General features: G+C 37.8%; 2 protein-coding genes across 7 annotated transcripts in view; one reads left to right on the top strand and one right to left on the bottom strand.

Moving 5' to 3' along the window:
- Positions 1 to 27,012, bottom strand: part of Nf1 (neurofibromin 1) — a 314,026-nt gene that overhangs the window by 101,393 nt on the left and 185,621 nt on the right. Inside the window, exon 37 of one of the 6 annotated variants that reach the window (XM_029557901.1) lies at positions 9,306 to 9,340. The exons of the other annotated variants lie outside the window; for them this stretch is intronic. Within the exon in view, the coding sequence (XP_029413761.1) occupies positions 9,328 to 9,340 (13 nt within the window). The 3' untranslated portion in view covers positions 9,306 to 9,327. Of the gene's footprint in view, positions 1 to 9,305; positions 9,341 to 27,012 lie in introns of those variants that run through there. 6 annotated transcript variants of the gene reach the window in all.
- On the top strand, positions 690 to 3,512 carry Omg (oligodendrocyte myelin glycoprotein). Its single transcript, XM_008821609.2, has 2 exons — positions 690 to 979; positions 1,821 to 3,512. Exons 1-2 carry the CDS (start codon positions 977 to 979, stop codon positions 3,147 to 3,149), a joined length of 1,332 nt encoding a protein of 443 aa, XP_008819831.1. The 5' UTR covers positions 690 to 976; the 3' UTR covers positions 3,150 to 3,512.

Here is a 27,012-nt window from a genome sequence, read left to right as displayed (position 1 = left end):
GAATTGATTATTAAAAGTCTAGGGTGGCTGGGCATGGTGGTACATGCCTTTAATCTCACCACTTGGGAAGCAGAGGGAAGCAAATCTCTCTGAAATTGAGGCCAGCCTGGTCTCCATAGCGAGTTCCAGGCCAGCTGGTGCTACAGGGAGACCCTGTCTCAAAAAACAAAAACAAGTTTCGGATGCTCATTTCAAATGCAGCTTATCCTGGATTTGATCCCTAGTACTGAGGTGAGGGGAGGTAGCCTGTGTGTAGCATTAGTCAAATGATCTTTTGTATTAGGAAGACAAAGACAGAATAATATTAAGAATAAAGTACCCCCATACCTCCTATCAGGAAGATGAAACATGGAAGTGGCTGATAAGTGTGAAATATTAATTAAATACAATAACCATCGGGGTGGGGGAAGATATAAAAATAAAAAAGGTTTTATCATGACATAAAAAGATGTGAAAACCATACCATTTTTTAAAGGAACATAAAAATACAGAGATTAAAAACAGTTAGTATTTTAGAAATCAATCCACAAAGGTTAAGCCCACTTTCACATGTAAAAAGAATGTAGAGACATTTAGGAGAATCACAGTGAGGAAAATGTTAAATGTGCAACCCATGCTCAGAAGAACAGATAGGAAGAAGTAAAGGCCAGCCCTAATTTACATCAAGCATTCCATCTGGTAGCAAATTAGAGCTATGTAAGGCGCTCTCAAGTCTGTACATTTGAAAAAAAAAATGTCCATTTTGTTGTGTGTGCTCCTCTCGCAATAAATTTGAGTCAGCACCAATGACAGCTCTGCAGTCCTCCTATGTGGTGCTGATCAGGTGGTTGCAGAGCTTCGGCTCACAGCAATACAATGCAGCTGAGCAGGCAAGCACAGCCCACAGCCAGAAACCCTTCCGACTCCCCAGAACAAGACGACCTTTGAGCTTCAAGTTTCCCAGAGAAAATGAGATGCTGATGCTGAAGACGACATAATGGTAAGCTGTTATTTAAATCAGTTAGAGACTGACTTTGGATTTAAAATTTTTTTCTTTTCTTGTTATTTTAAAGCTAATGTTAGGACTGAATACATTCAATAGCAAGTGCATGCACCAAAAATTTGCTGCAGTAATAGTTGAGGTTTTCTTTTTAATGTCCACTGCTTTGTAAATACATACAGTTTTTCCTTTAGAATTGGTATTGAAATATACATAAAAAAACCCACTGTACAAAATGTGAGGTTTATAGGTATGCTATTTGTCTGAAATTTCTCAAGTGCCCTAAAATGTTTTTATAAGGATGTATTTATCTTTAAAAAGAGGAAATTTCAAAGAATTGTTTAAATATCTAAATAACATCTCATCCTACACACATATTGAGTCTTACAATACTGCAGAGATTTAAGAAAAACAGATACGACAGCCATTTTTTCCCCATCTGAGTAAGAAAACACATCAAATAGTAATAGCCCAAAACTCTTTATTTTCAGAGAATGCCATTTTTATCACATTAAGGCTCTAAGATATATAAGAATGAATATTGTAAAAGGGAAAAATAAAGGAGAAAATGCAGAAGACAGTAGGTATAGAGTGAGTGTCTCTGTCTCTCTCCCTGTCTCTCTGTCTCTCTCTCCCTCCCCCCCCACATAGCCCCAATTGAAGGATTAGGCATTTGGACTATAAATGAAGGGAAGCTTTGTTAGTTTAATCACTGGAACAATTATAAAAGGACTCAATAACAAGGAGGTTTTTTGAAAATTTTTCTTGATGCTAACTGACACATGCAGATGCCTAAACTGTATTTGCATATTAAAAGAAGGATGTATCTGTTTATTTTCAGGCTTTGATGGAATATCAGATATTGAAAATGTCTTCCTGCCTGTTCATCCTTCTGTTTCTCACGCCTGGTATTTTATGCATTTGTCCTCTCCAATGTATATGCACAGAGAGGCACAGGCATGTGGACTGTTCAGGCAGAAACTTGACTACATTACCACCTGGACTGCAAGAAAACATTATACATTTAAACCTGTCTTATAACCACTTCACTGATCTGCATAACCAGTTAACCCAATATACCAATCTGAGGACCCTGGACATTTCAAACAACAGGCTTGAAAGCCTGCCTGCTCAGTTACCTCGGTCTCTCTGGAATATGTCTGCTGCTAACAACAACATTAAACTTCTTGACAAATCTGATACTGCTTATCAGTGGAACCTTAAATACCTGGATGTTTCTAAGAATATGCTGGAAAAGGTTGTCCTCATTAAAAATACCCTAAGAAGTCTTGAGGTTCTCAACCTCAGCAGTAACAAACTTTGGACAGTTCCAACCAACATGCCTTCCAAACTACGTATTGTGGACCTGTCTAATAATTCACTGACACAAATCCTTCCAGGGACATTAATATACCTGACAAATCTCACACACCTTTACCTGCACAACAATAAATTCACATTTATTCCAGATAAATCTTTTGATCAACTCTTGCAGTTGGAAGAGATAACCTTTCAGAATAACAGGTGGTCATGTGACCATAAACAAAACATTACTTACTTATTGAAGTGGATAATGGAAACAAAAGCCCATGTGATAGGGACTCCTTGCTCTAACCAAATATCTTCTCTGAAGGAACACAGTATGTATCCCACACCTCCTGGATTTACCTCAAGCCTATTTACTGTAAGTGGGATGCAGACAATGGATACCATTAATTCTCTGAGTATGGTAACTCAACCCAAAGTGACCAAAATACCTAAACAATTTCGAGCAAAGGAAACAGCATTTGGTGTCACACTAAGCAAAGATACCACTTTTACTAGCACTGATAAGGCTTTGGTGCCCTATCCAGAAGACACATCCACAGAAATGACCAATTCACATGAAGCAGCAGCCGCAACTCTGACTATTCACCTCCAAGATGGAACAGTTAGAAACACGAGCCTCACTAGCTCGACAAAATCATCCCCAACACCCATGACCCTAAGTATCACTAGTGGCATGCCAAATAATTTCTCTGAAATGCCTCAACAAAGCACAACCCTCAACTTACGGAGGGAAGAAACAACTGCAAATGTAAAGACTCGATTACCTTCTGTGGCCAGTGCTTGGAAAGTAAATGCTTCACTTCTCTTAATTCTCAATGCTGTGGTCATGCTAGCTGTCTGAGGGTCTGCATTTTCTGAAACTAATGAGAGCACTCCTCCCTGATGTACAGTTGGGAAATACACTCCTATCTAACCAGTGATTCAAGCTATATTAAAAAAAAAGAAAGCCAGTCTTACATTTCTGACTCTGATGTAAATGAAGTAACTTGTCTTAATTAAAAGAAGTGCACAATGTCTTGGTACTTGCTGCTATTTTACTGTCTTAAGTAAAACTAATAACTTTCTTTTATTAAAGAAATTTTTCTTTTTAAGGCTTCAATTTATTGCATAAAATATAAAAAAGCATCTAAACTTTAATGTGTATTTCATGTATGTTTACACTGTCAAACACTTGGGGGAAAAAAAAATAAAAGGTCTATGCTCATAGCTGTGCCATGTGACTTTCTAGTCATATCAAACTAATCTACTTAGAAGAATGAAAAGGAACTAATCATTTTTGTTCTAGGCAATCTTGGCAAAGCCGGAAAGGTGGATGACATGTGGTGGTACCCAAAGATTTTTGCCACTAATGTAAAACCAAGACTGCCACCCCGTGAATGGGTACGCTGCATCATTATTTCACACACAAGCTAGAATTGTTTTCAATCTAAATGATGTCCTGCTTCTAAGGAACTCTTGGCTACTTTACAGATTATATAATGGACAAAAGCTCTTCAAAAGGCTAGCAGGCATTAGGCCTTGCATTTTAATAAGGAAAATTTAACTTTGTTTTTGCATGTTAAAAGAAGTATTAAAAACAAAATAGTGAAAAGCTTTAGTTTAAGGAGTTGAAGAGTAATTTTCATGCATATTTAACAGACCATTAATCAAAACTTAAATATTTACAGGGTTAAAATCCTACTACTACTTCTGCAGGAAAGATATATTTTGTACCTTGAGGTCTAAGAACTTAACTATTCTGGGGGTAAGTGTCGGAAGGAAGCAATGGGTGGATTCTTCTGTGCTACAACCAGGTAATTACCCAGTAAAGTGGACTAAGGATCAGGCTGGGCAGAGGACAGATTTGATACTCCAAATTAAACTGTAGTAGACTCCAAATGGAAGAAAGCACGGAAAAATTTCAAAATAAAATATAAAAGTATCTCACCTTATTAGTAACAAACATAAGAAACAGCAGAGAATCACCAAAAGATGCCCTGAAACAAGGCTAGATTAAAATGTAAGATAGAACAGCTGGGGCTGGAGGGCAACTCATCAGTCAAGAGCACTGGTTATTTTTGCAGAGGACCTGGGTTTGGTTCCCAGTACACACAAGACATCTAACAATCTCCTAACTCCAGTTCCATGCAATCCGACGCCCTCTTCTGGCCTCTGCAAGTATTGCATGACACAGGTACATATATACACTCATACACACAAAATAAAAATGTATTTTTTTAAAAGATAGCATCTGAAGAGGATAAGCTACAAAGGAGGTACTTATTTTGTGAGACATAAAGGAGACTCTAATTCCAAGTATTTCTAAATTTGGGGAAATAGTACTGAAGTAAATTTTTATGGTTTTTTTTTTCCCCCTAAAAAAAAACTTAAAAATGTAGTCTTCTTTCCTGGACTAAGAATGTTTCTCCTGGACTGGAGAAATGGCTAAGAGGTTAAAAGCAAGTAGCGAGGACCTGAGTTTGGTTTCCAGCACTCAAGCCAGTCAGCTCATAGCCCCATAACTACAGGGGAATCCAAAACCTTTGACCTCTGCATGTACCAGGACTCATGTCTTGAGACACAGTTCCTCAAAGAACCCAAAGCTTGCTGTATGGGCTAGGCTAGGTGGCCAATGAGCTCTTGGGATCTTCCTGTCTCCATCCCTCAATGCTAGGCACATGCAGCCATGCTCGGTTTTTTCATCTCCCTAGCCCTTTAAGAATATTTCTATTCGGAGATGGGTGTGGTTGTAGACACCTTTAATCCCAGCACTCAGGAGGCAGAGATCACTCAGTGAGATCACGGTCAGCCTGGCCTACATAGCATGTTCCAGACCAGCTGGGGAAACAGGGAGACCCTGTCTCAAAAAGACAGAAAAAAAAAAGAAAAAAAAAAAGAGAATATGTCTATTCAGAAAGGAAAGCAACAACATTCCACTAAACTTTTTTTTTTAAGGACTATCTTTCCTTATCTTTTCTATACAGTGTCTTGTGAATATTTTTCTGCCTATATAAACCTATCTCATTACCTTAAGTAATCCCACCATGAAGAAAAAGGGGGGGGTCTCATAAAAGGGTTTTTTAAATGCTTTACCACCTCAAATGGGAATGCTGTCCTCCCTTCCAAACTGAACAAGTATGTTTAGAAAGTATCTACTCTACCACATACTTGTGTTTAAAAACAAAACAAAAAACAGACACACTGAGTTCCACAAGAATCAGATTCCTTAGAGGTAACATTTACATCGAGGATGCCAAGAATTTCAAGTTGTCTTACAATTCCTACGGGGAAAATAGCAGGAAACTAAAACTATGGACTTAAACATTAGCAGGACCTGCAGGTTACATCCTTCCAACTGTCTGCAAAATGCAGAGGAAAAACTTGGTAATTTACACATACAACATATGTCAACTACTCTGACTCTATGCTAGGAAGAAGTATTATCTGGCCTTAACGTAATCAGATAACACTTCCCTCTAAGGAAATGATATTCTTATCATTATTAACCAGAGGGCTTGCTATTTCCGAATGTTGCTGCATCATTCCTCAAACTCCTCAGCATCTGTTCCTCAAGCTCATACATATAAATATATGTAAGTATAAGTCAGTACATAATGATAGTGCAACTTTGTGTTAGATGATTTGCCCAACTGTAAGGCATTTTAAGCGTTCTAAGCATATTTAAGGCAGATTAGGTATATTAAATGCATTTTCAATTTAGAATATTATTGGTTTACAGAGTTTTATCAGAACATAAGTCCACCCTAAGTTGAAGAGTATCTATTACACATACACACAACCTGCCACTTTTTGTTGGTTTGTTTGTTTGTTTGTTTGTTTTTTGAGACAGGGTCTCCCTGTAGCTCCAGCTGGCCTGGTACTCACTATGTAGACTAGGCTGGCTCCATCTCTCAGAGATCCGCCTGCCCCACCTCCTGAGTCCTGGGACTAAAAGGTGTGCACTACCATGCCCGGTGCCTCTGCCACTTCTTAGCTGTACAATCAACAAATGGCTTTATTGCTCTAATTTAATTCTCCCCATCTATGAAATGGGTTAAAAAAAATACTGTTTATGGGGCTGAAGAGATGGCTTAGAGGTTAAGAGCACTAGCTGCTCTTGCAGGGGTTCAATTTCCAGCATCCACATGGCAGCTAACAGCCATCTGTAACTTCAGTTCCAAGGGATCCAATGCTCTCTTCTGACCTCCACAGGCATTGCACAACATGGGTGCACTTATGTACATACAGATAATAAAACACTCAAAAAATAAAAATAATAAATGAAATACTAAAACAGAATAGTGTTTGTTTTTCCTGAGGATTAAATAACATAATTCACATAAAGGCTTCACAGAGTCTTGGCAACTCATATGTGCCATTGAATAATCTTTCATAATGATGCAATGAAGCATCTTAACTGACACTAAAAAACGTCTGGGAAGAGACTGCCTGAAAGCTTTCATAAGGATTATACCTTATAAAATATACATTAAGAACTAGATAAGGCATGATACGGATGAATGAGAAACCACCAACTCAGATCATGCTGGTGAAAAGTAAAGTTTTGTTTGGTTGGTTTCTTATTTATTTATTTGGTGCTGGGAACTGAACTTAGGGCTTTACATGTACTAGACAAGCACTCCACTACTGAACTATAGTTCCAGCCTGGTTTGACTTTTAAAGGGAGGGAAAAAAAAAGAGAGAGAAAAAAAGATTTGCTTGCAATAGCTATGTGGACCTCTCCTGAAGAGGATAGGCAATTGCAAATCTAACTGCACAACAAAATTAGCGATGCCCAGCAGTACTCATCCTTTAAAGCATCATTTGGAGGGCCGAGAAGATGCACTTGTTGAGCTAGTCTGGCAACTGAAGTTTGATCCCTGGAAGACATGTGAAGGTACACGGGGAGAACTGATTCTACAGAGTTGTTCTCCAACCTCTGTGTGTGTGCTGTGATGCACCTACATCCACATATAATAAATCATTTGAGACATTCCAGAAAAAAATACAGAAATAACAGATAATATTATAAGAAAATAAGAAACCAAATTATTATTAACAGATGAAATAATTGTCTATCCAAAAGATTCCTTGGGGACACTTTGAGAAACTAAATAATAAATGTAGAACTATTAATGATTTCTTTATATACTAGCAAAAATAATTTTAAAATTATATGAAAAAAACACAATGTCAAGAAATAACATTCACACAAAATTCGTAGGACTAAATGGAGAAAAACCAAAAAACCATTAATGTAAGGGATGAACAAGACATGATGGAAGTGGTAAACTAACATCTCTTCATTCATTCATTAATTCTCTCACTCTACAAAATTTAGTTGGCATCTGGAACATATCCAAGGCTATGTATAAGAAACACATATTGACAGTCATAAAGTTGCAATTACTGACAGTATAATTCAGGCATTAGCAAATTATACTTCAATGAGAATCTTTTTTGAAATAGGACATAAAATACTTAGGCCATTTGGAAAAATAAACAGGCAAAAATAGAAAGCCAAGACACATTACCTAATCTTAGTATTAATCATAAAGACAGAAAAGCAGTGGCAAAAGAGAAAGGAGGTAGCTGGGGCACAGCTTAATAGCAGATTATGTGCTCAGCACATGTTCACACAGACACATACATACTAAGACAGCCGTAACATAGAAATAATAAGTTACAATTACCACACAGTATACATAGGAAATCCACATATGACAACCTTTTTCTATTTGTGAATGTGTATGATAATGTGTATGTGATTTTGTTGTGGGTTGTTTTTTGGTTTTTTTTTTTTGACACAAGGACTTACAATGTAGTAAGCCTGAAACTTGTTATATAGACCAGGCTGGCCTTGAACTCACAGAGATCCACTTGCCTCTGCCTCCCAAGAGTTAGGATCAAAGGTATGTGCCACAATCGGGGGGGGGGGGAGATTGCTTTACTGTTTGTTTGTTTTTTTTATTTATTTAATGCTTGTGTGCACACATACATGATGGCACTCCCGTGGAGTTCGGAAGACAGCTTTTAGGAGTCAGTTCTCACCTTCCACCACAGTGGGTTCAAGTGATCAAACTCAGGGCATCAGGATTGGCGGCTGAGCCATCTCACTGGCCTGGGATATGTGTTTTGAGACAGGGCCTCAGTATGTAGCTGAGGCTGGCCTCAAATCCCCAATACTTCTGCCTCAGCCTCCTGAATGCTAAGATTTCAAGGAATGCACACCCACACTCAGCCAACAAAGCTTTTATTAGCTGTGTAACATTAGCAAAATAGCTCTGTGTCTCTAGCTCCTCAGAGGTAGAGCTGTGAGAAGAAAATGAGATGACATACATAAGGCATTTAAACAGCACTTGGCACTAATTTCTTCAATGATGCTAACTTTGGGAGGGGGTGGGGGGTGGGGATCAGAACTCAAAGGGATAAGGAAAGAGTCAATGAACAGTACAGGGACAATTGGGAGACAGTTCAATTTAATGTTCAATTCATCTTATACATACATGTTAGTGTGTGAGCTGAAAAAGTAATTACAAAATTAGCAGGAAAATTTAAAAATATTTATAAACCTCTGGGCAGAAGACTATTTTTCTCAAATTAGAATAAGAAAAATATCATAAAGAAATTGACAATAAATTTGTTAATACAAACCTTCAAATTTCTTTATGTTGAGACAACAAAGCTGATAAAAATACTCCACCAGAATACTATAAAGTACTACTAATCTTAAAAATAATAAAATTTCAGCTGGGCGTGGTGGCACATGCCTTTAATCCCAGCACTTGGGAGGCAGAGGCAGGTGGCCTACCTGTGAGTTCCAGGACAGCTGGAGTTCCAGGGGGACTCTCTCTCAAAAAAAGAAACAAACAAACAAATAAATAAACAAACAAACGAACAAACAAATAAATAAAATTTCACCTGATGTGGCGGCACATGCCTTTAGTCCCAGCACTTGGTGGGGAGAGGAGGGAGGCAAGTAGGTATCTGTGAGACTGGGGCCTACCTGGTCTATGTAGTGAGTTCCAGGCCAGTTGAGGCTACAGAGAGACCCTATCTCAAAAAATAAATAAAATTATCAATGGGTATCTGGACAAACGACATGAAAAAGAATGTTTACAACACAGGAAACATAGTAATTACTACATATACGGGAATATGGACAACCACATGACTGAGAAACAATAAAAATCTAATGCTGTTTCCTACTATTAAAACAAGCATTTTTAAAAATTATGGAATAAAATCAGTTCTGAAGAAGATAATGCAAGGGCTATATTCACATACTGACACAATTCTTTTGAACCCTAAAATATTTTAATCTTTACCTAAAACACTAGGTAAATCACAGTATTCTTCCTAATGTCAAGAATCATGGAAATAAACCGGGTGTGGTGGCGCATGCCTTTAATCCCAGCACTCGGGAGGCAGATCTCTGTAAATTCAAAGCCAGCCTGGTCTACATAGTGAGTTCTAGGCCATCTGGGGCTACAGGGAGACCCTGTCTCAAAAAGACAAAACAAACAAACAAAAAGAAACAAACAAAAAACCCCAACGCTGTATTTACTGTTAGGATAAGTAAATTATGACCCACTAATCAAAATAACTCTGTCATCAATATAATATTTACGAAGATTTTTTTTGAAGTTTGAAATGTGGAAAATATGTATATTAGAAAGATAAGCAAAACTTATAGGATATAAACATACATGCTATAGAATTCTGTATAAATACAGTGAATGAAATATCCCCAAATGTTAATGCTGTATACCAAACATAGGTCTTTCTGCCTTGTCTTTCAACACTGCAAAGGATCTAGGGAAAGAACTAACAGCAGTGTGCGCTACATTAGAGAGTGCTGCAGGATGTTGTCATCTATAAAGCTCACACTTGAGAACCATGCAGTAGGACTTAAAAACAAACAAATCTAATGTTTTAAGTAAGTTAGGATTTGGGGGTTGGGCTATATTCATAGCTATCCTGGAGTGCATGTGTTTGGGATGCTAGTTGAACACACCTGTTAACTAGAATGTCTGTCCAAGGGATCTGGGTTGAATAGAAAAACAAGGAAAACGAGAAGAGGCAAGATTAAGATAGAACAAAAATTATAATTCACCTGTGAAGAATGAGGACGAACCAAACACACCCATCAGGTTAACACCATAAAGAGCACAGGGAAGCCCAAACAGACCCTCACCGCTCATATGCACCGAATGAACTGAATTCAACTCTGCACGGCCAACTGTGGGCAGGATTGTACCCCCAATGAATCTCACTAAACAAGACTTGTAAATAACAAATCAAACATTCAATAATTTCCTTACTTCAGAACATAGCTCTAAGTTCAGACTGGCTTTCTCTCCTTTACAGTATCATCTTAAAAATGTCCGGCATGTTCACATTCCGTAGTTCAGGCAAACTAAACTTCTGTCTCTCAATTCACCATGCTCTCTTTTGCCAACAAGCTTTCAGGGATGCTGTGTGCCTCCTCTTACACTGCTAACTCTAGTCATCCTTTGTATTTCATTTAGATGTCATTTCCTCCCACTTCTTCTACTGAGTAGCTCTATCTGAATTTCTAACTAAACAGAATAAGCAGAAATCAAAGATGTGACTAGTGCATTGACAATGACCTACTTACAACAAGCCAAGCTTTACTCTAGAGTAGATGTTTCTTCCATTTAGGACAAATCAACTTCCTAAGAGGGACTCAAGGAAGTTAAGAAGCCAAGTTGTGTTAGTGTGGTGGCACATGCTTATTATATCTGCTATTTAGGAGGCTAAGACAGGAAGATTTCAAGTTCAAAGTCATCCTGGGTAACTTAGCAAGACCACCCATCTCAAAAGGAAAAAAAAAAAAAAGAACGAAAGTTTAGGCACTAGTTTTATATAAGAAACTAGTTTGGGTAGGCATTGCATTGGAGCCAGTTCCAGATAATTACTAATTATTATTAATTCTGAAACACTGTGAGCAATTTAGTATAGCAAGCTGCTTGAATGAAGTCAGTCAGGGAGTGAAAGCAAATGTCACCTCAGAGTGTTAATATGTTAAGCAGGTTTATTTGTTTCACACACTGAAAACTGTGGTGCAAAGTGAGGTCTTTAAGAAGTTCAGCTTCTAAGAAATTGCATTTTGGTTAAACTATCAATAGTTCCTTAAGCATCATTAGGAAATAGGTGAGAAAGGTGGGGTGAGCATACCTATTCATCCTCATCAGAATTCTTGGCCTGAGATGTGAGAGCTTCTTCATGTACATGTAGTTTAATAGAAAGAGCATGACTAAGTTTTGTCATCTAAAATTTTATAGTCTTGTCAACTGTGTTCTGATTTTTAAAAAAATAGTTAAGAATATATTCCACAAGAGTGTTTTAAGGAATGGGTTAGGGGCTGGGGAGATGGTTCAGTCAGTCAAGTGCTTTCTGTGCAGTCATGAGGATCTGAGTTCAGACTCCCCAGCACCTGTGTAAGAAGCCAGGCGTGGCCGCACTTTGTAATCACAGCCTGGGAGGTGGAGACAGGAGGATCCTGGGACTTTTCCAGCCAGTGAGTCTGGCAAAATCAGGGAACTTCAGGTCAGAGAATGACCCTGTTTCAAAACCCAAGGTGTAGAGTGATACATGACAAGACCTGACATCAAGCTCTAGCCTTTCCACACACATGCACAACTGTGTACATCTGCACACACCTGTGCATGCACACACATTGGAATGGGTTAAATCAAATATATTAAACACTTTGTAGAGGCCATAAAACATTTTAAAAACTTGAATTTATTTTTATTTTATGTGTATGAGTGTTTTGCCTGCATATATTTAAGTGTACTCATGTAGTGCAATGCCCACAGAGGCCAGAAGAGGGCATCAGATCCCCCTGGAACTGCAGTTACAGATGGTTGCTACCTGCCCTGTGGGTGCTGGGAACCAAACCTGGGTCCTCTGCAAGAGCAGCCAGTGCTCTTAACTGCTGAGCCATCTCTCTAGATCCTACATAAACATTTTAATGTATAAGAAATCATGGGTCATTAATAAGAGTAGAAAGAGAAATGACTGAACTCATAATGGCATATAATTTCCTATGTATCTACCCTCTTCAGTTACAATTAAGACAACTCATTCATTATTTATCTTGTGAAAAATACGACTTAATCTTTAAAAATTTTATTTGTGTGTGATGATGTGCATGTGAGCCTGTGTGGACATCAGAAAGTAACCTCAGGTGTTGGTCCTCACTTCTGCCTTGTTTGAGACAGGGTCTCACAGCTGTCCAATGCTGTGCTGCACACTCCAGCCTACCTGCCCAATGGGCTTCTAGGAGATTCTTTTGTCTCCATCTCCCATCTCACCCTAGGAATGCTGGGACAAAAGATACATACCACTGTGTCCAGTGGGCTCTGAACTCAGGTTGTCAGGCTTGAGCAGCAAGTGCTTTTATTCACTGAGCCACCTCCCTGGCCCCAAAATACGATTTATGAATTACCAGCAAAGTATTTCTAAAAAGCTACCTCAATATTCTACACGAATACTGCAAGGTAAAGAACCAATAAATCTGATGCGTTAATCATACCAGGAACTGTTACTGTGTTATTTTGTTGCCCATAGTCACAGTTCAAAGACAATGAATGTATTTGAAGGCCAAAGGAGTTTTGAACGACTGACAAATGCTTGCCTCAACAACAACAACAAAAAAAAGCGAAGATTTAATGGCTTTTCATCAAGTGGGGGCAGGAGGGGAGACACCAAACCATTAGTAAGGGAAAACAAAGATGCCATATACCACAATAACCACCAGGAAAGCTATCATTTATTTGCCAACCAAAGCCTCAGTGACCACTATCATCTGAGCTACTACAAAGTATAAGACTATCTGGCACATAGCCATTTACCAGTTCTGTTGTGCAGCCATTATTCAGTGGTATTTCCTCATACCAGTGATAATCAAGGAAAGTAACTGTTTAAAAAACAATTTCTTCTATTTCTTCATATTTCCTCATAATGTGGCTTTTCTTTTTCTTTTTTTTTTCCTTTTTTTTTTGGTCTCCCTATAGCCCCAGCTGTCCTGGAACTCACTATGTAGACCAGGCTGACCTCGAACTCACAGAGACCCGCCTGCCTCTGCCTCCCTAGTGCTGAGACAAAAGACAAAAGGCAAGCACCACCACGACCAGCCATGATACGGCTTTTCTACAATTTCATTTTAAATCTAGTTTTTGTTGTTTGTTACTCGGCTAGGGCAGGAGCTTGCTATTTAGTGTATGTTGGCCTTGATCTCATGATTTTACTCTGCTTTAGCCTCCAGAGTGCTGGGATTACAGGTGTACACTACCACAACAGCCCTCTTGCTTTCATGAAAGATATGAATCTTTTCTTTGACTTTAAATTCTACAAGCAAATTATATGCCATGAATTATGAACTTAGAGATACATTGTAAAAGCTAAAGTTTCTCTAAAACATAGTAATTAAAACAGAGAACTAAGGAGTCACTTAAAGCTAGTAAAAATATATTCATATATTATTTCTAAAATTACTAGAAACTGATTTTAACTTTAAATATAAATATCATCTGCTACACCAAAATGTCTGTATATTTAATCAAAGCAGTCAAGTCATGATATTCCAAGAATACCATAACTAAAATTATTTTTAGGGCCTGTCTTTGAAAAACTACTAAGAATCAGTTTATAAGTTATACTGAAAAACAACAAAATCTCATTTTACAGTTTTAACTGCAATATTAAACTTGACATTTTGTCTTTTTAAAAACCAAAGCATTTTAAAGTATGAGTATTTTCCTACCATGTGTGAAAGAATGTGCTTTAGACTGTGATAGCACTCATGGTCTGAAGTACATCATTTCTAGGGACTCTTCTGTTGGGAACATTTATTTGGATGTGTTTATTCTTATATGTTTGCTTTAAATTTTTAATCAACTGTTTAATAAACCATATAAGTACTTTCAGGATCACTTACTTTGAAGAACTGCATGTACTAAAACAGTTATAATACAGTTGATTCAAAGACCTGTCTTTATAGAGCAAGGGATTAAATTGTGACCACTAACCTACTTCTTTTGTATATGTCAGGCAGGTAATCCAATATGTAATTATCACTACAGCATCTTTGTAGAGAAATGCAACGTTAAGTAATCCCAGCCACAACTCTACTTCCACATCCAAGTATTATAGAAAACAGAACCATTCAAGAACTCTTGTGGGGCAGGCATGGTGGTGCACATCTTTGATCCCAGCACTTGGGAAGCAGAGGCAGGTGGATCTCTGTGAGATGGAGGCCAGTCTGGTCTACACAGTAGACCTGGTCACAAAAACACAAAAGAAAAACAAAAACTCTTTCAGTTCATTTCAAAACACTGAGTCTGTTGATTTATTTCTCTTTGTTTTTGTTTGCTTCTTAAGTTTTTTTATTTTTTTAAGATGAGGGCTCTCAATAAGTTGACCAGGCTGGCTGGTCTTGAAAACTCAAGTTTTCTAAGTACTAATATTAAATCAAATATTCTTTCTTCAAACTATAATCATGTGTATCTACAATGGAAGTAGACAAGTCCTAATAAGATCACCGAATAACTGTATACATACACCAATAAAAACTTAGGTTAGACTAGACATGGTGGCACACATCCATAATCCTAGTACTTAGGAGACAAAGGCAGGATCCTGATTCCAAGGTCAGCCTGGATTATAATGTAAGACGTGTCTGAAAAATTAAACAAAACAAACAAAATCTAATTTTATATGTTAAGTGTCCTATGAAACACCATATGTGTATCCACATACAGATATCTAAGACCTGGGAGTTAAATGTCTGGGGTACAAACAGAAAAATTATATTCCAATATGGTCATTGTAAAAATAATAGAATCCACTACGGTTTAGTGGAAAAGGGGTTTCTCATAATTTTTTTAGACAACACAATATCAAACATTTGGTAAGGATGTGAAGAAACTAGAACTTTTATATACTAAGTGGAAAAATAAAATGACGTATCGATTTTGGAAAACAGTTTGCTAGGTACTCAAAGGTTAAAGTTCAAGTTGCCATATGTTTCAATAATTCCACAACTAGATATAGATCTAGAAAACTGAAAACGCAGACCCCCCCCCACATACATACATACAAATGTTTACAGCAACATTATTTACAATGACCAAAAAGTAGAAAAAACACTCATTACCAGAAGAAAGGAAAAGTAAAATGTGATATTTATACAATGGGATATTAATCAGATATAAAAAGAAGTGGTCTCATATATTTTGTAACACAGATGAACCCTGAAAATATTATGCAGCCAGGTGTGGTGACGAACGCCTTTAATCCCAGCATTTGGGAGGCAGAGGCAGGTGGATCTCTGTGAGTTCAAGGCCAGCCTGGTCTACATAGTGAGTTCCAGGACAGGTGGGGCTACAGGGAGACCTTGTCTTTAAAAGACCAAAAAAAGAAAAAAAAAAAAGAAGAAAATATTATGCAAATGAAGTCACAAAAGCGTACATACCATATGATTCATTTATGTGAAATATCTACAATATGCAATCCATAGACAGAAAGCAGATTAGTGGTTATCAGGTGCTAGGGAGAAGGAGGAAGAGGAGTGGCTGCTAATAGCTTTAAGGTTTATTTGGGAGTGATGAAAAAAACTTTAAAATTGGCTAGCAGTGATGAATGTACAATTCTACCTATTCTAAAATTCATGAAATTGTAATTGTAAATGAATGAATTTTATATGTGACTCATATGTATACAAGCCTTAATTGAGGTAAAAACAAACAAACAAGCAAACAAAAAACCAAAAACCATCTTGTCTAGAAAATTCAGTCAGGTTATTGAGATGGGTCTTGAGTCAAAAGTAGACGATGGCAAAGCAAGGTACCAGGGCAGGCAGAACAGGACTGGTGAGGTGATCCAGGTAGCTAGAGCACAAGGTAAGGCACTTAGTGTCAAGTGTGGTGTAGTCTTTTATAGATGTTTCTATGTACTATGCTGACTAGCTTTAAATTAAAATAGACCAACTAAAATTAATGGAAAATTGAATTAATGACACTACAGTGGAGGGAATATATAGAATGTGCATTTGGTATTCTATGCTTCCTGGGCAGACTCTGTGATCTTGCTAGTCTCTAGTCTTCTTGACACATGGCCTGATGATACCTTCCACAGCATATCAACATACTTTTCCTGAAAATAGCCTCACATGCTCACACACATTTACTAGGAATCAACATCATCAGACTTCTAGACTATAAGGCCAGCATGTAGTCTCTAACCAGAATAGCTTAATATTCTGCTTTAGTTGAGCAATCTTGCAAGTTAAATCAATAGTACAATAGACTATGAAGGAACTTTATGGGATGCTAAAAAACAAAAAGTTTATAAATCACAGGTGCTTCAGAAGTATGGTAGATATATGACTGGGTAGTAATGTGAAATAGGCATTTAATGGTTCTACATTAAAATCTAACTTAAAAAATATTTTATTATTTTTATTTTATGTATATGAGTGTATTGCCTGAATGTAGGTAAGTGCACCAATGTCATGCAATGCCCATGGAGGACAGAAGAGGCTGTCGGATCCCCAGGAACTGGAGTTAAGGACAGCTGTTAGCTGCCATGTGGGTGCTGGGATTCAAACCCAGGTCTTCTGCAAGAACAATCAGTGTTCTTAACCGCTGAGCCATCTCTCCAGTCCCAACTTTTTTTTTTTTTTTTGAGACAAGAACTCAACTATGTAGCTCTGGCTGGCCTGGAACTTGCTGTGTAGATCAGGCTGACCTCAAACTCACAGAGCCTTGGTGAGCCTGTCTTGATCATTACTTTTTGTTTATTGTTTTACATATATAACATAAATCTTCCTCTAAAGAAAAGTCAACAGAAATTGAGACAATAATAGTATAGATACCTATGGAGAAATGGCAAAAATCTCAAAAGTGACAAATGAATACCTTACACATAAATCTCAGTTAACAGGAGTAGATAAGATGTTCTACCTGAAGTACACGGCTGTGGCCATAAAGATCATACGGGCAGAAATGTAGAAGATTCGGGGACAAGGCAGTGGCCTAGAGCAGAGATCAACAGAGCTGGCAGCATTCTGCAAGCTAGCAAAAGTTCTTCTACTTACTATCTGGTCCTTCAGGGTTTGTTTTGTTTTGTTATTCAAAAAGCAAGAGCTCATCAACCCAAGATAAGAGAGTGGATACAGATGCCAAATGAGTCTTGAGAATGAAGGTACGGTACAAATTTTTTCTGAAGCAGAATCAACAAAACTTATTAATTCATTAAATATACACAGTAAAACGGACATTAACTTTTACTTAAAGCTCAAGAGAGATGTAGGTACAATTATTTAAGAGAAGGAAACAGGAGGAAAGAGAGCATCTTTTAAAAATTCAGGCAGCTTGAACTCTGATCCCAATCTCTGGTCTAGCTGTTCCCCAGCTCCAACTAGACAGGCATGGGGGATCAGATCAGGAGAGCTCTTCCAATGTGGTACTAGCAGGCCTGCCTGCTTGACTTTCTAGGGCACCAGAGAAGGGAAAGACTGCTGCGCTGACCTAGGCCCCCAGTTCCTCTCATTCCGTACTTGCTCCTGTGCTCATGATTCTAATAAGACTTACTCCTGGAATAGGGGTTATGTATCTACCATCCCTGGTTTATATGGCTTCTTGAAAGTCTTTTAGCAAGATGATAAAAAATTAAGTCAGTTTTTATTGGTTATGAAAAATAAGTCACATAAAGCAAAACTTAGACACAAACTTATAGTACTAAACCATTAACGAGATAGACTTGCTTGAAGATGGCACTTGTACTTAAACATCTGGTTTGTGCTTTTTTTTTTTTTGCTTGCTTGTTTTGTTTTTGAGATAGAGGCTCATACATGGTGGGCCTCAAACTTGCTTTGTGTGTGTCAGGCAAGCCCTCTGCTGGCTGAGATATACCTAGACCAAGATATATACTTTTAACTTGAAGAGGTATCACTTTCCTTTATTAGCTTTCTAAAACAAAGATGGTGCTTGTCTATATAAGAGACTGATGGTCTAAGTATAAATCTAAAAGTTACTCAGGATAAAACCTAATCTGCCTTTTTGTATAGTTGCACATCCACACCTCAGGAAGCTTCTAAATCATTTGTTTAAAAGAAACAGGGGCTGGAGAGATGGCTCTTACAAAGGACTCACTAACAAGCATCTGTAACTCCAATTCCAGAGGCTCCAACATCTTCTTCTAGCCTCTGTCTGTACTGCATGCATAAGGTACATGACATGCAGGCAAAACACTCATACACACAAAATTGCTAAAATAATAATAATAATAATAATAATAATAATAATACTGGAAAGTCACTTGTTAGTGCTATATATTACCAACATGTTTTAAGTGTTCAATTTTGGGGCTGGAATTTGCTATGTAGATCAAGCTGGCCTTAATTTCACAGAGATCCTCCTAACTCTACCTCCTGACTGCTGGGATTAAAGGTGTGCACCACAACATCCAATAAATGTTTAATTTTAAATGTAAATAGAAGCCTACTTATAAGCTGGAAATAGTGATACACACTGTAATTCCAGGTTGGCCTGGCTAGAGTAAGACCTTTTCTCAAAAATCCAACCAAAGATAAAACCCAAACAACCAAAACCAAACAACAATGCACTTGTGGCATGATAAAAATTGTAATTCTGAAAACCTGAACTGCTTTTAGAATAACTAAACATATACAAGTTCATTTTAAAGCACTAGAAGTTCGCCACGCGCGGTGGCGTGTACATTTAGTTCGAGTACTCAGGAAGCAGAGGCAGGCCAATCTATGAGTTCAAGGTTGGCATGGTCTACATAGGGAGTTCTAGGTCAGCTGGGGCTATAGGGAGACCCTGTCTCAAAAAAGACCAAAAAAACAAACAAAAACCCCACACATTAGAAGTTCTACTTAAAAGGGACATCAAGTACAAATGTAGTAAAAAGCACAGTCATGGCAAATACTCGAGTTACTAGAATTTTTGAAAAAGGATGCCTCCATTCCAAGAGAGTGTATGTACATGTGTCACTCAAAAAAGAATCCAAGTGTCTTTCTCAAGAGACAAAATTCCCACAAGGCTACAGAAGGGAAAATTACAGAAGGGAAATGTTAGACCTAAATTGTTTCTAGTGCATCATTAAAACTGCAAATTGAAAGTCTCAAAAAAATTATAAATATAATTAATGACCACTAACATAATTAATTAGTTTTCTCCATTTTTAAAGGGTTATAGAATAATCAATATGTGAAGGCTAACAGATAGTACTGGAAATATCTTAAAAACAGGCCAATTGAGGTCAGGCAAGGTGGTGCACACCTATAATTCCAGCACTTGGGAGACAGAGGCAGGTAGAACTCTGAGTTCAAGGCCAGCCTGGTCTACGCAGAATTCCAGGCTAGCCAGGGCTACATAGTGAGATCCTATCTCAAAAAGGTATGTGGACAGGACTGAAAATAATTCAAGTATGGAAAGATACTGTCCTTATTATTGTTTACAAGTCCCTAAACCTCAGCTCTAAATACAAAGAAATTTAGATTTATCAGATTCTTGTATCAACAGTGGCTACCCACGTGCTGGGCATTCTAATAAATTCCATAGAAATCATCCAATTAATACAATAAATTTATAAAGTTGGTATATAGATCTATAATGCCTATTTGAAATCCTTGGAGCAAGGTACATTTCTGAATTCAGAACAGTCCAGGCTTTAGGAAGAAGGTACAGTATATAAACTTTTTGAAGCAGTTAGAGTTCTAGCAGGAAACAAACAGCATACTCAAACTAGGACCCAAGAGATTTCATATAAAGAGTAAGACAGGTGTGCTGGTTTTGAATGGAATGTCCCCCATAGGTTCCAAGTATTTGGATATTTTGTCCTCAGTTGGTGGTACTGTTTTGGGAGGTCTTAGAAGGTGTGGCCATGCTGGAAGAAGCATATCACTGGGGTGGGCTTAGAGAGTTCTTAAGCCTTGCTGGATCTCCAGTTGCCCTGTGCCTGCTTGAAGATGTGAGAGCTTAGCTCAGTCACCTCTGCCGCCATGCCTCCCCACCATGATGGACTCTTGCCCCTTTAGAGCTGTAAGCTACATAAAGTCTTCCTTTTATAAGTTCCCTTGGTCATGGTGCTTCTATCACAGCAACAGAAAAGTGACTAATACAACAAGGTTTAAGGAAATTTTTTTTAAAAATGGAGATAGTACACTTAAAGTAGAGCAGTGATCCCAAAGCAGACACACAGAGAGGATTGCCCACCAAATCCATAATCTCATGAAGAAATACAGCCAGACCATAGTGACCCTGAAGGCAGGGCAACTGAGAACACATTCCCCACCTACACTCTCTTCCCTCAGCCTTCTGCTTGTATTCCCTATGGGCCAACTGAAATTCAGAGATGAGAAAAAGTCCAATAAAATCCTCTATACAGGCCAGCCTCTCAGAGAGAGAGCGAGCAGGATGGAAAATAGAGTAACAAGATATCTGGCACATAGGTTAGCACAGACTGGTTTCGGTTATAAATAACCCCAAATACCACTAACTATGACAACACAAGTTTATTTCTCACCTCTATAATGTCATCTAGTGCTTCACCATCATGTAGGGTGTTAGAGATGCCCTCCACTGAATCTTCTCTTTCTAGTAGGCATTGAGAGAAGAAAGCAGGAGTGGAGAAGTATTGGAGACCACTGCCCTATGAACTGTGCCGAAAGCACACTTGGCATAATGTGCAATATCACCACCAGCCAAAGGTACCAATGATGGCAGAGCCAGACAGGTATGTATGCAGTCACAGGTTCTGAAGTGTGTCCCTGATGTTTAGATTAGACAGAAAACTATACCTTATTTACGCTGCTGTGTGAATATCTGCTCTATACCTTGTTGCCAATGGTTTCTTGAGCCCCTGTAGAAAAATGTCCTTTGGTCTGCCTATCTTCTGTTTCTGAATACCTGTTTAGAGCACCTCAAACCTGGGAATAAAAACTTTGGAAGTTGAAAATTGAGGACTCTTTGTTCTACAGAACAGGGAGTCTCCTGGTCCCCAGATTTCTTTAAAATTAAATTGTCTCATATAATTTTTTATTATATACCATGTTGTCCTTCTTTTTTGTCCACCATCAAAATGACCACTCAGGACACTTTGAAGCAGAGAAGTGGTGCAAAGTGAAGCACCAGACCTGGACATGATATACATTTGCTGTGTCTTCTGAGTTGTATTTGATCACAGCTGTAATCAGAGCAGTGATGATCAACCCCTGAGACCCTCATGAGATTGAACCAATCACCATTTTCATGTGGAGGGAGAGAAAGTTCATCCCTGCCTCAAGGATGTACAAGGGAAAAACAGTTGCTGGGGGAAGGAGACCCCAGGGGTGAAGCTTCAAGAGTTGCCACCAATGGCGTGGAGTGGAGCTTTTTGATGATACTGCAGACTGAGTCACCCATGCTCCTATAACACTATAAACTTAGTTCACTCATCGGATTAGGATGGAATTATTCCTTTGGTCTGTCGTTGCCTACTCTGTCTAATGTGAATAGAAATCAACCACGCAGACACGTTATACAACTCACATGACCAGAACCCAGGTACAAGGTACCACCTACAAGGCTGCTAGGAGTGGTGTATAGTCATATGTACGAAAGGATGGCAAGAAGCAAGAATATACTAAGTCCATGTCTTGCAGTAGAGAACTATATAATACTTCACTGAAAGCCAGGATGGCTTCTGAAAATTAGTATCACCAATATTTCTATAGTGAAATATTAATATCACACTGAGTGTAACAAACAAAGACTGTTAAGAGCAAAAAAAAAAAAAAAAAAAAAAACTCCCACAAACCCCAAAAAAAGTTTTAAAAAAAAATGGGGTGCAAAAACCACATAGAAAAAAAAAAAAAAAAAAAAAAAAATCTCACACCAACCCAGAAAAAGTGTTCAAAGTAATATGGGTGCTAAACAGCTCTATTAATTCAACTTTAGGTTGTCAGAGATGAACATGCAAATGACCCAACAGAAGCCAGTGATCCAAAGAGAGCCAGAAAGTAGAAGTGGATTTTACATTTAGGCCTATGGCTTTCAAATTTATATTTATGATAGAGAAAATTTCAAAAGTCCAAATATCTACTATTTTAGACATCACTAATGATATCAGTTGATAGAATTGAAGGAATGGAAGGTTTTCAATGGACTCCAGTGTTTATTGTCTCCCGTCCTTTACAATCGCTCACCATGTTAGAAGGTGGAAGGAATACATAGAATTAGAGGAGCACCTGATCACAAGAAAGCCAGAATACAATGAAAGAAAAGCAGAACCTGAAAAGTATAATGTCCTAAAACGACTGATTCTTCACTGCAGAATTACGCAAGGTTCACACAAAAAAGACAGTACAGACATTAGAGTTAGGCCTTGATAGAATACATTCTGAACAGGGAAGGGAAACACTTTGGAAAGGGTAACAATGTGGAGGTCTTTCAAGCTGGATAATGGCAAATGTTTTTTTGTTTGTTTGTTTGCTTAAGAACACTGAGATCAATGAGAGAAAGAAGATAAGGAGAAGCCCAAGGCTAGAGAGCTAGCCATAGGGCTGGATGAGACTGGGTTGCTGGAAACACATAAAGAGCTGTTGAACAAGGCATGCTGGGATGCACCTATTATCTCAGCACTCTAGAGGTTGAAACAAGAGGATAGTGAGTTCAAGTCAGCCTGGGACACACAGTGAGACCCCCAACTCAAGAGTTATATAAATTCAAAAGGTCAGGATTAGAAAAATAGAATTAGTGGGCCCATAGTCAGCTCTAGGCCAAAATATTACTATGATCATTATCAATGATATTCCCCAAAGGAAGTCCTCAGAAAGAGCAAGCCAGTAGGTAAAGCACAATACCAATTCCTGGACATTATCTCAACAGTCGGAGTTATAGTGTTTCCTCTGGTTGCCAAGACACTTCTTTTGTTCACTTCTTGTGCATGACCACACTGACCTCTAGTTAAATGAGGCTAGCATACGACTACGTAAGATTTAGCAAGCATTTGTCTACTCATTCAGGGAAGGAAAGTAAACCAAGTGAGGACATGTACTGACTTGCTCTTCTGCCACTTAGGCAGTGATTCCCTTATGTATCAACACCGTTGTTCACCCTTGCTGTACTTTGCTTACCAAAGTAACGGCAGAAGTTAGCACAATATAGCCCAATTTCCTTGTATACTGATTATCAAGGAAAAGGATTCAACAAAACATAAAATTCCTTTAAAGAGAGCTGGAAAGATGGGTCAGCGGTTGCAGAGGACACAGGTTTGATTCCCAGCACCCACATGGTGGCTAATACCCATCCATAACTCCAGTTCTAGGGGATTCGACATCCTCTTCTGACCTCCATGGGCACTGCCTGACACAGATGCACTTACATACATGCAGGCAATACACTCATACACACAAAATAAATAAATAATAACAAATAAAATATTTTTAGTTCCTTTAAAGAATTCACCTAACATCATCAGATAGGTGGCTTAATACATTTTTTTGAAAAGCAAACCTTCATAAACTTAGTATGAAAGTATCACTTTCATGTGTAATTCTTAAAGTTTCATATGAAGACAGTTTAATGTATCTAAGAGGCTAATTTATTTCCCAATGTTCAAATAACTAGAATGCAAAATTCCCAAATTATTTTTAAAACTTCAAAATATTCATGGAGAGAAACTATCCTATATAGTATATACACAGATGCCTGTGAGGAGGAAAACAAATTCACCATGCTTACTTGATTTAAAATCATGATGATCACAAGGCAAAACAGTATATTCAACTAAAGAGTCAATCTAGCGAAGAAATTAAGGTATACATACAGATAAGAAGACTATAGTGAGGCACTCACTGAATTCTTTAAGTGAACAGATTTTACAGAGACTTCATTTGAATTCCTTAATCCCTGCCAAAGACTGCCTGTTTACATTAGATGTTTGGAAATCTTTCATCTGGATACTTCAAAGAGCAAATGACAGGTGAGGTTTAGAGCATGTGACTTACTTGCTGGCTATATTAAATAGCACTTTGTGAGTGAGAAGCCAGATCCTTATCAGAATCACATTCTCCAGGACCCTAGAGAAAGGCTGAATTCTCAACCTTCCAAACAGAAAATCCCCCAAATCAAAAGGTAATATAGATTTGAAATTTTCTCAATTATTTACTAGAGTGAAATGCAACTTCTTGTACATAGTCCCAAATTAAAGTTTGAGCTTTAAGCTAAAAAATTACTAATTTAATCTGCCAAGCAGGGGTTTATTGAATTATCACAGATGTGGCAAGCCGTTATTATTTTAATATAGCCTAGAAGAAAACTAGCTTAACTGTAAAAACGGTGTGCCACTAAACTTTTGGCATATGGACATGCTATGTCTACCATCTTCATCTACTAAATAACACTGGACTAAGATTCAGACTCAAGCTCTAGCTCTGGTCATTTTTAGATCTCATCCCAGGGAAGTAACGCCCTTGGTGTAGGCCCAGCTGTATAATGAAGGGGCTGATTTCGATCATTTTGAAATCTCCTTTGGAAAAAAAAAATCTATGAAATACTCTAAAAGCTAGTTGCTCCCCTCCCATCCCTAAACAGGGTACAATGAAGAAAATCCCAGCACTTGAGACATTATTTGGTTTAATCTCTTTTAGTTTTTTATACAAATATTTAAAAATAATATTCTAATTTGTGTCTAAACTTAAACTTTAAACTGATTAAAAGCCACAGAAATCTAGAGAAGAAAATGTCATTTGTTTTCATTACTGATTTCATTACTCTGCTCTCCAGAACTATCTTATCCTTTGCTGGTATACACTAACCTCAAGCCCCCATTCTTATTTTATCAAAATGCTTCATGCTTAACTTTTTATTTACACAACAGGAAACGAAATTAAGCTCATTACAGTATTTAGAATGCTTATTCCAGAAGTTGGTGATCCTAGATAGAAAACAGGTCTTCTATCAGGAGATAATTAGAAGGGAAGCTTGTTATTTGTTCATTAATAAACAATTTAAAAAGCCCATATACAATACATGAGTGTACTAAATAAACACAATTAAAGATATATGCTTTGCTTGTGATCTAAGTACTAAACTTTTATAATTCTGTTAAAGCAAAAGAAAATGATGGTCAAGCCTGCACTCACCACCACCCTGCTGCTCATGTATGCATCTATTTCCGCAACAATTTCAACCCCAACGTCCTCATATTCTACAGAAAGTCCTGGGATGAATTCAATTTCCACCATGAGCCCACACTCCAAAATAAACCTAAGTACTGCAACCATGACACATCTTAGGAGCAGCCTCAATCCTGGGACAAAGACTTCAGAACTGACTTCCAAGACTACCTTGGAATCCAATGTGACTCCACATCCCAGCATAAATATGAGTGCAACAACAGTGACAGGTGGTGGCATGGTACTCAGCTCTGTGCTCAACACTCACTTTCTTTTCTATGTAGTACTTTTACTCTTTTGTGTGTCCTCGGGCTGAAATGAGCTAGAACTGCCTCTTTGCCGCAGTTCCTTACATGATCTGAATGATAAGCACACTAAGAAAACACACCATTTAAGAAGCTGTCTTTATCCTGGTATGAGTTGGTTGCTGGCAAGTTTTAATTTTGTAAGTTTAAATGTTATCTGAATATCAGTTTCAGATAACATGAAAAGTATACCATTCTATTAAACATCAAAATAAGCAAAATATTACATTTCTGTTTTGAATGTTTGCAAATATTTATATTAAAGGTATGAGAAGAGATTATATAGATGGCATTTAGTCAAAAAGGGGAGAGAGGGACTAGAGACAGGAGATGAGGAAGCTGTTTTGTGTTATATAATTTTTTATTAAATAGACTGCAAAGTGCTGATCTGGTATGAAGAAACAACAGTCCTTTACAAAACAATATGTCCATCTGCAGTGCCCTATTCTGTGCCAGTCAGATAGCAATGGGTCATTCTAATACAAAAAAAGTGCCAACTCTGCTAATCTTTGTAATGCAGATCCACTGATAAGAGCTTATTTTGAGTAAATCCTTGACTTGTGTTTCAGAAGATCATTTGCAAATCAGATGCTAGTAACTGTGAACTAATTTTATCCACAAAAAAATGTCTCTTAACTGTTGTTTGCTATTTTTTCTTTTCTTTTTTGGAGACAAGAGTCTCACTAAGTACCTTAGGCTGGCCTTGAACTCAGAAATCCACCTGCCTCTGCCTCCCCAGTACTGGAATTAAAAGCCTATGTCACCATGCTTGGCATGTTGCTTGAATTTTTATGCTCACCTACAAAGATGGATTTAATCCAAAACTTAGTGTGCTAATTCCAGCAGGATTTCCAAACAAAAATAAACAACAGATGAATCAGTTGGGGTACCTGTTAAATATACAAATTAGGCCTTGCCACTAGATTTTGCAGAAGCCCAGGGTAGGGGCTGGGAATGTGTTTGTTTAATTACCCAGATCTGACAGCTAGGTTTGGATTTTAGTTTGAATATGTTAGTTAATGTTAATAGTACTTCAGAAGGCTTTTGTGAGGAGTAAATGAGAAATTATGTAATAGACACATCTGTCTGATATAGAGATAACAATACATAAACATTAGTTATCATCATTACAAATGTGACCCAAAACTCATTGTCAAGAACCATAATATTCCCAGGAGGAAATGCCTCACAGTTTTGAGTTTTTT

Source organism: Nannospalax galili, unplaced genomic scaffold (genome assembly GCF_000622305.1).
Source record: "Nannospalax galili isolate Female #2095 unplaced genomic scaffold, S.galili_v1.0 scaffold8, whole genome shotgun sequence".
NCBI lineage: Eukaryota > Metazoa > Chordata > Mammalia > Rodentia > Spalacidae > Nannospalax > Nannospalax galili.
Note: the sequence above shows the minus strand (reverse complement) of the source record. Positions and strands in the feature narration are given on the sequence as shown.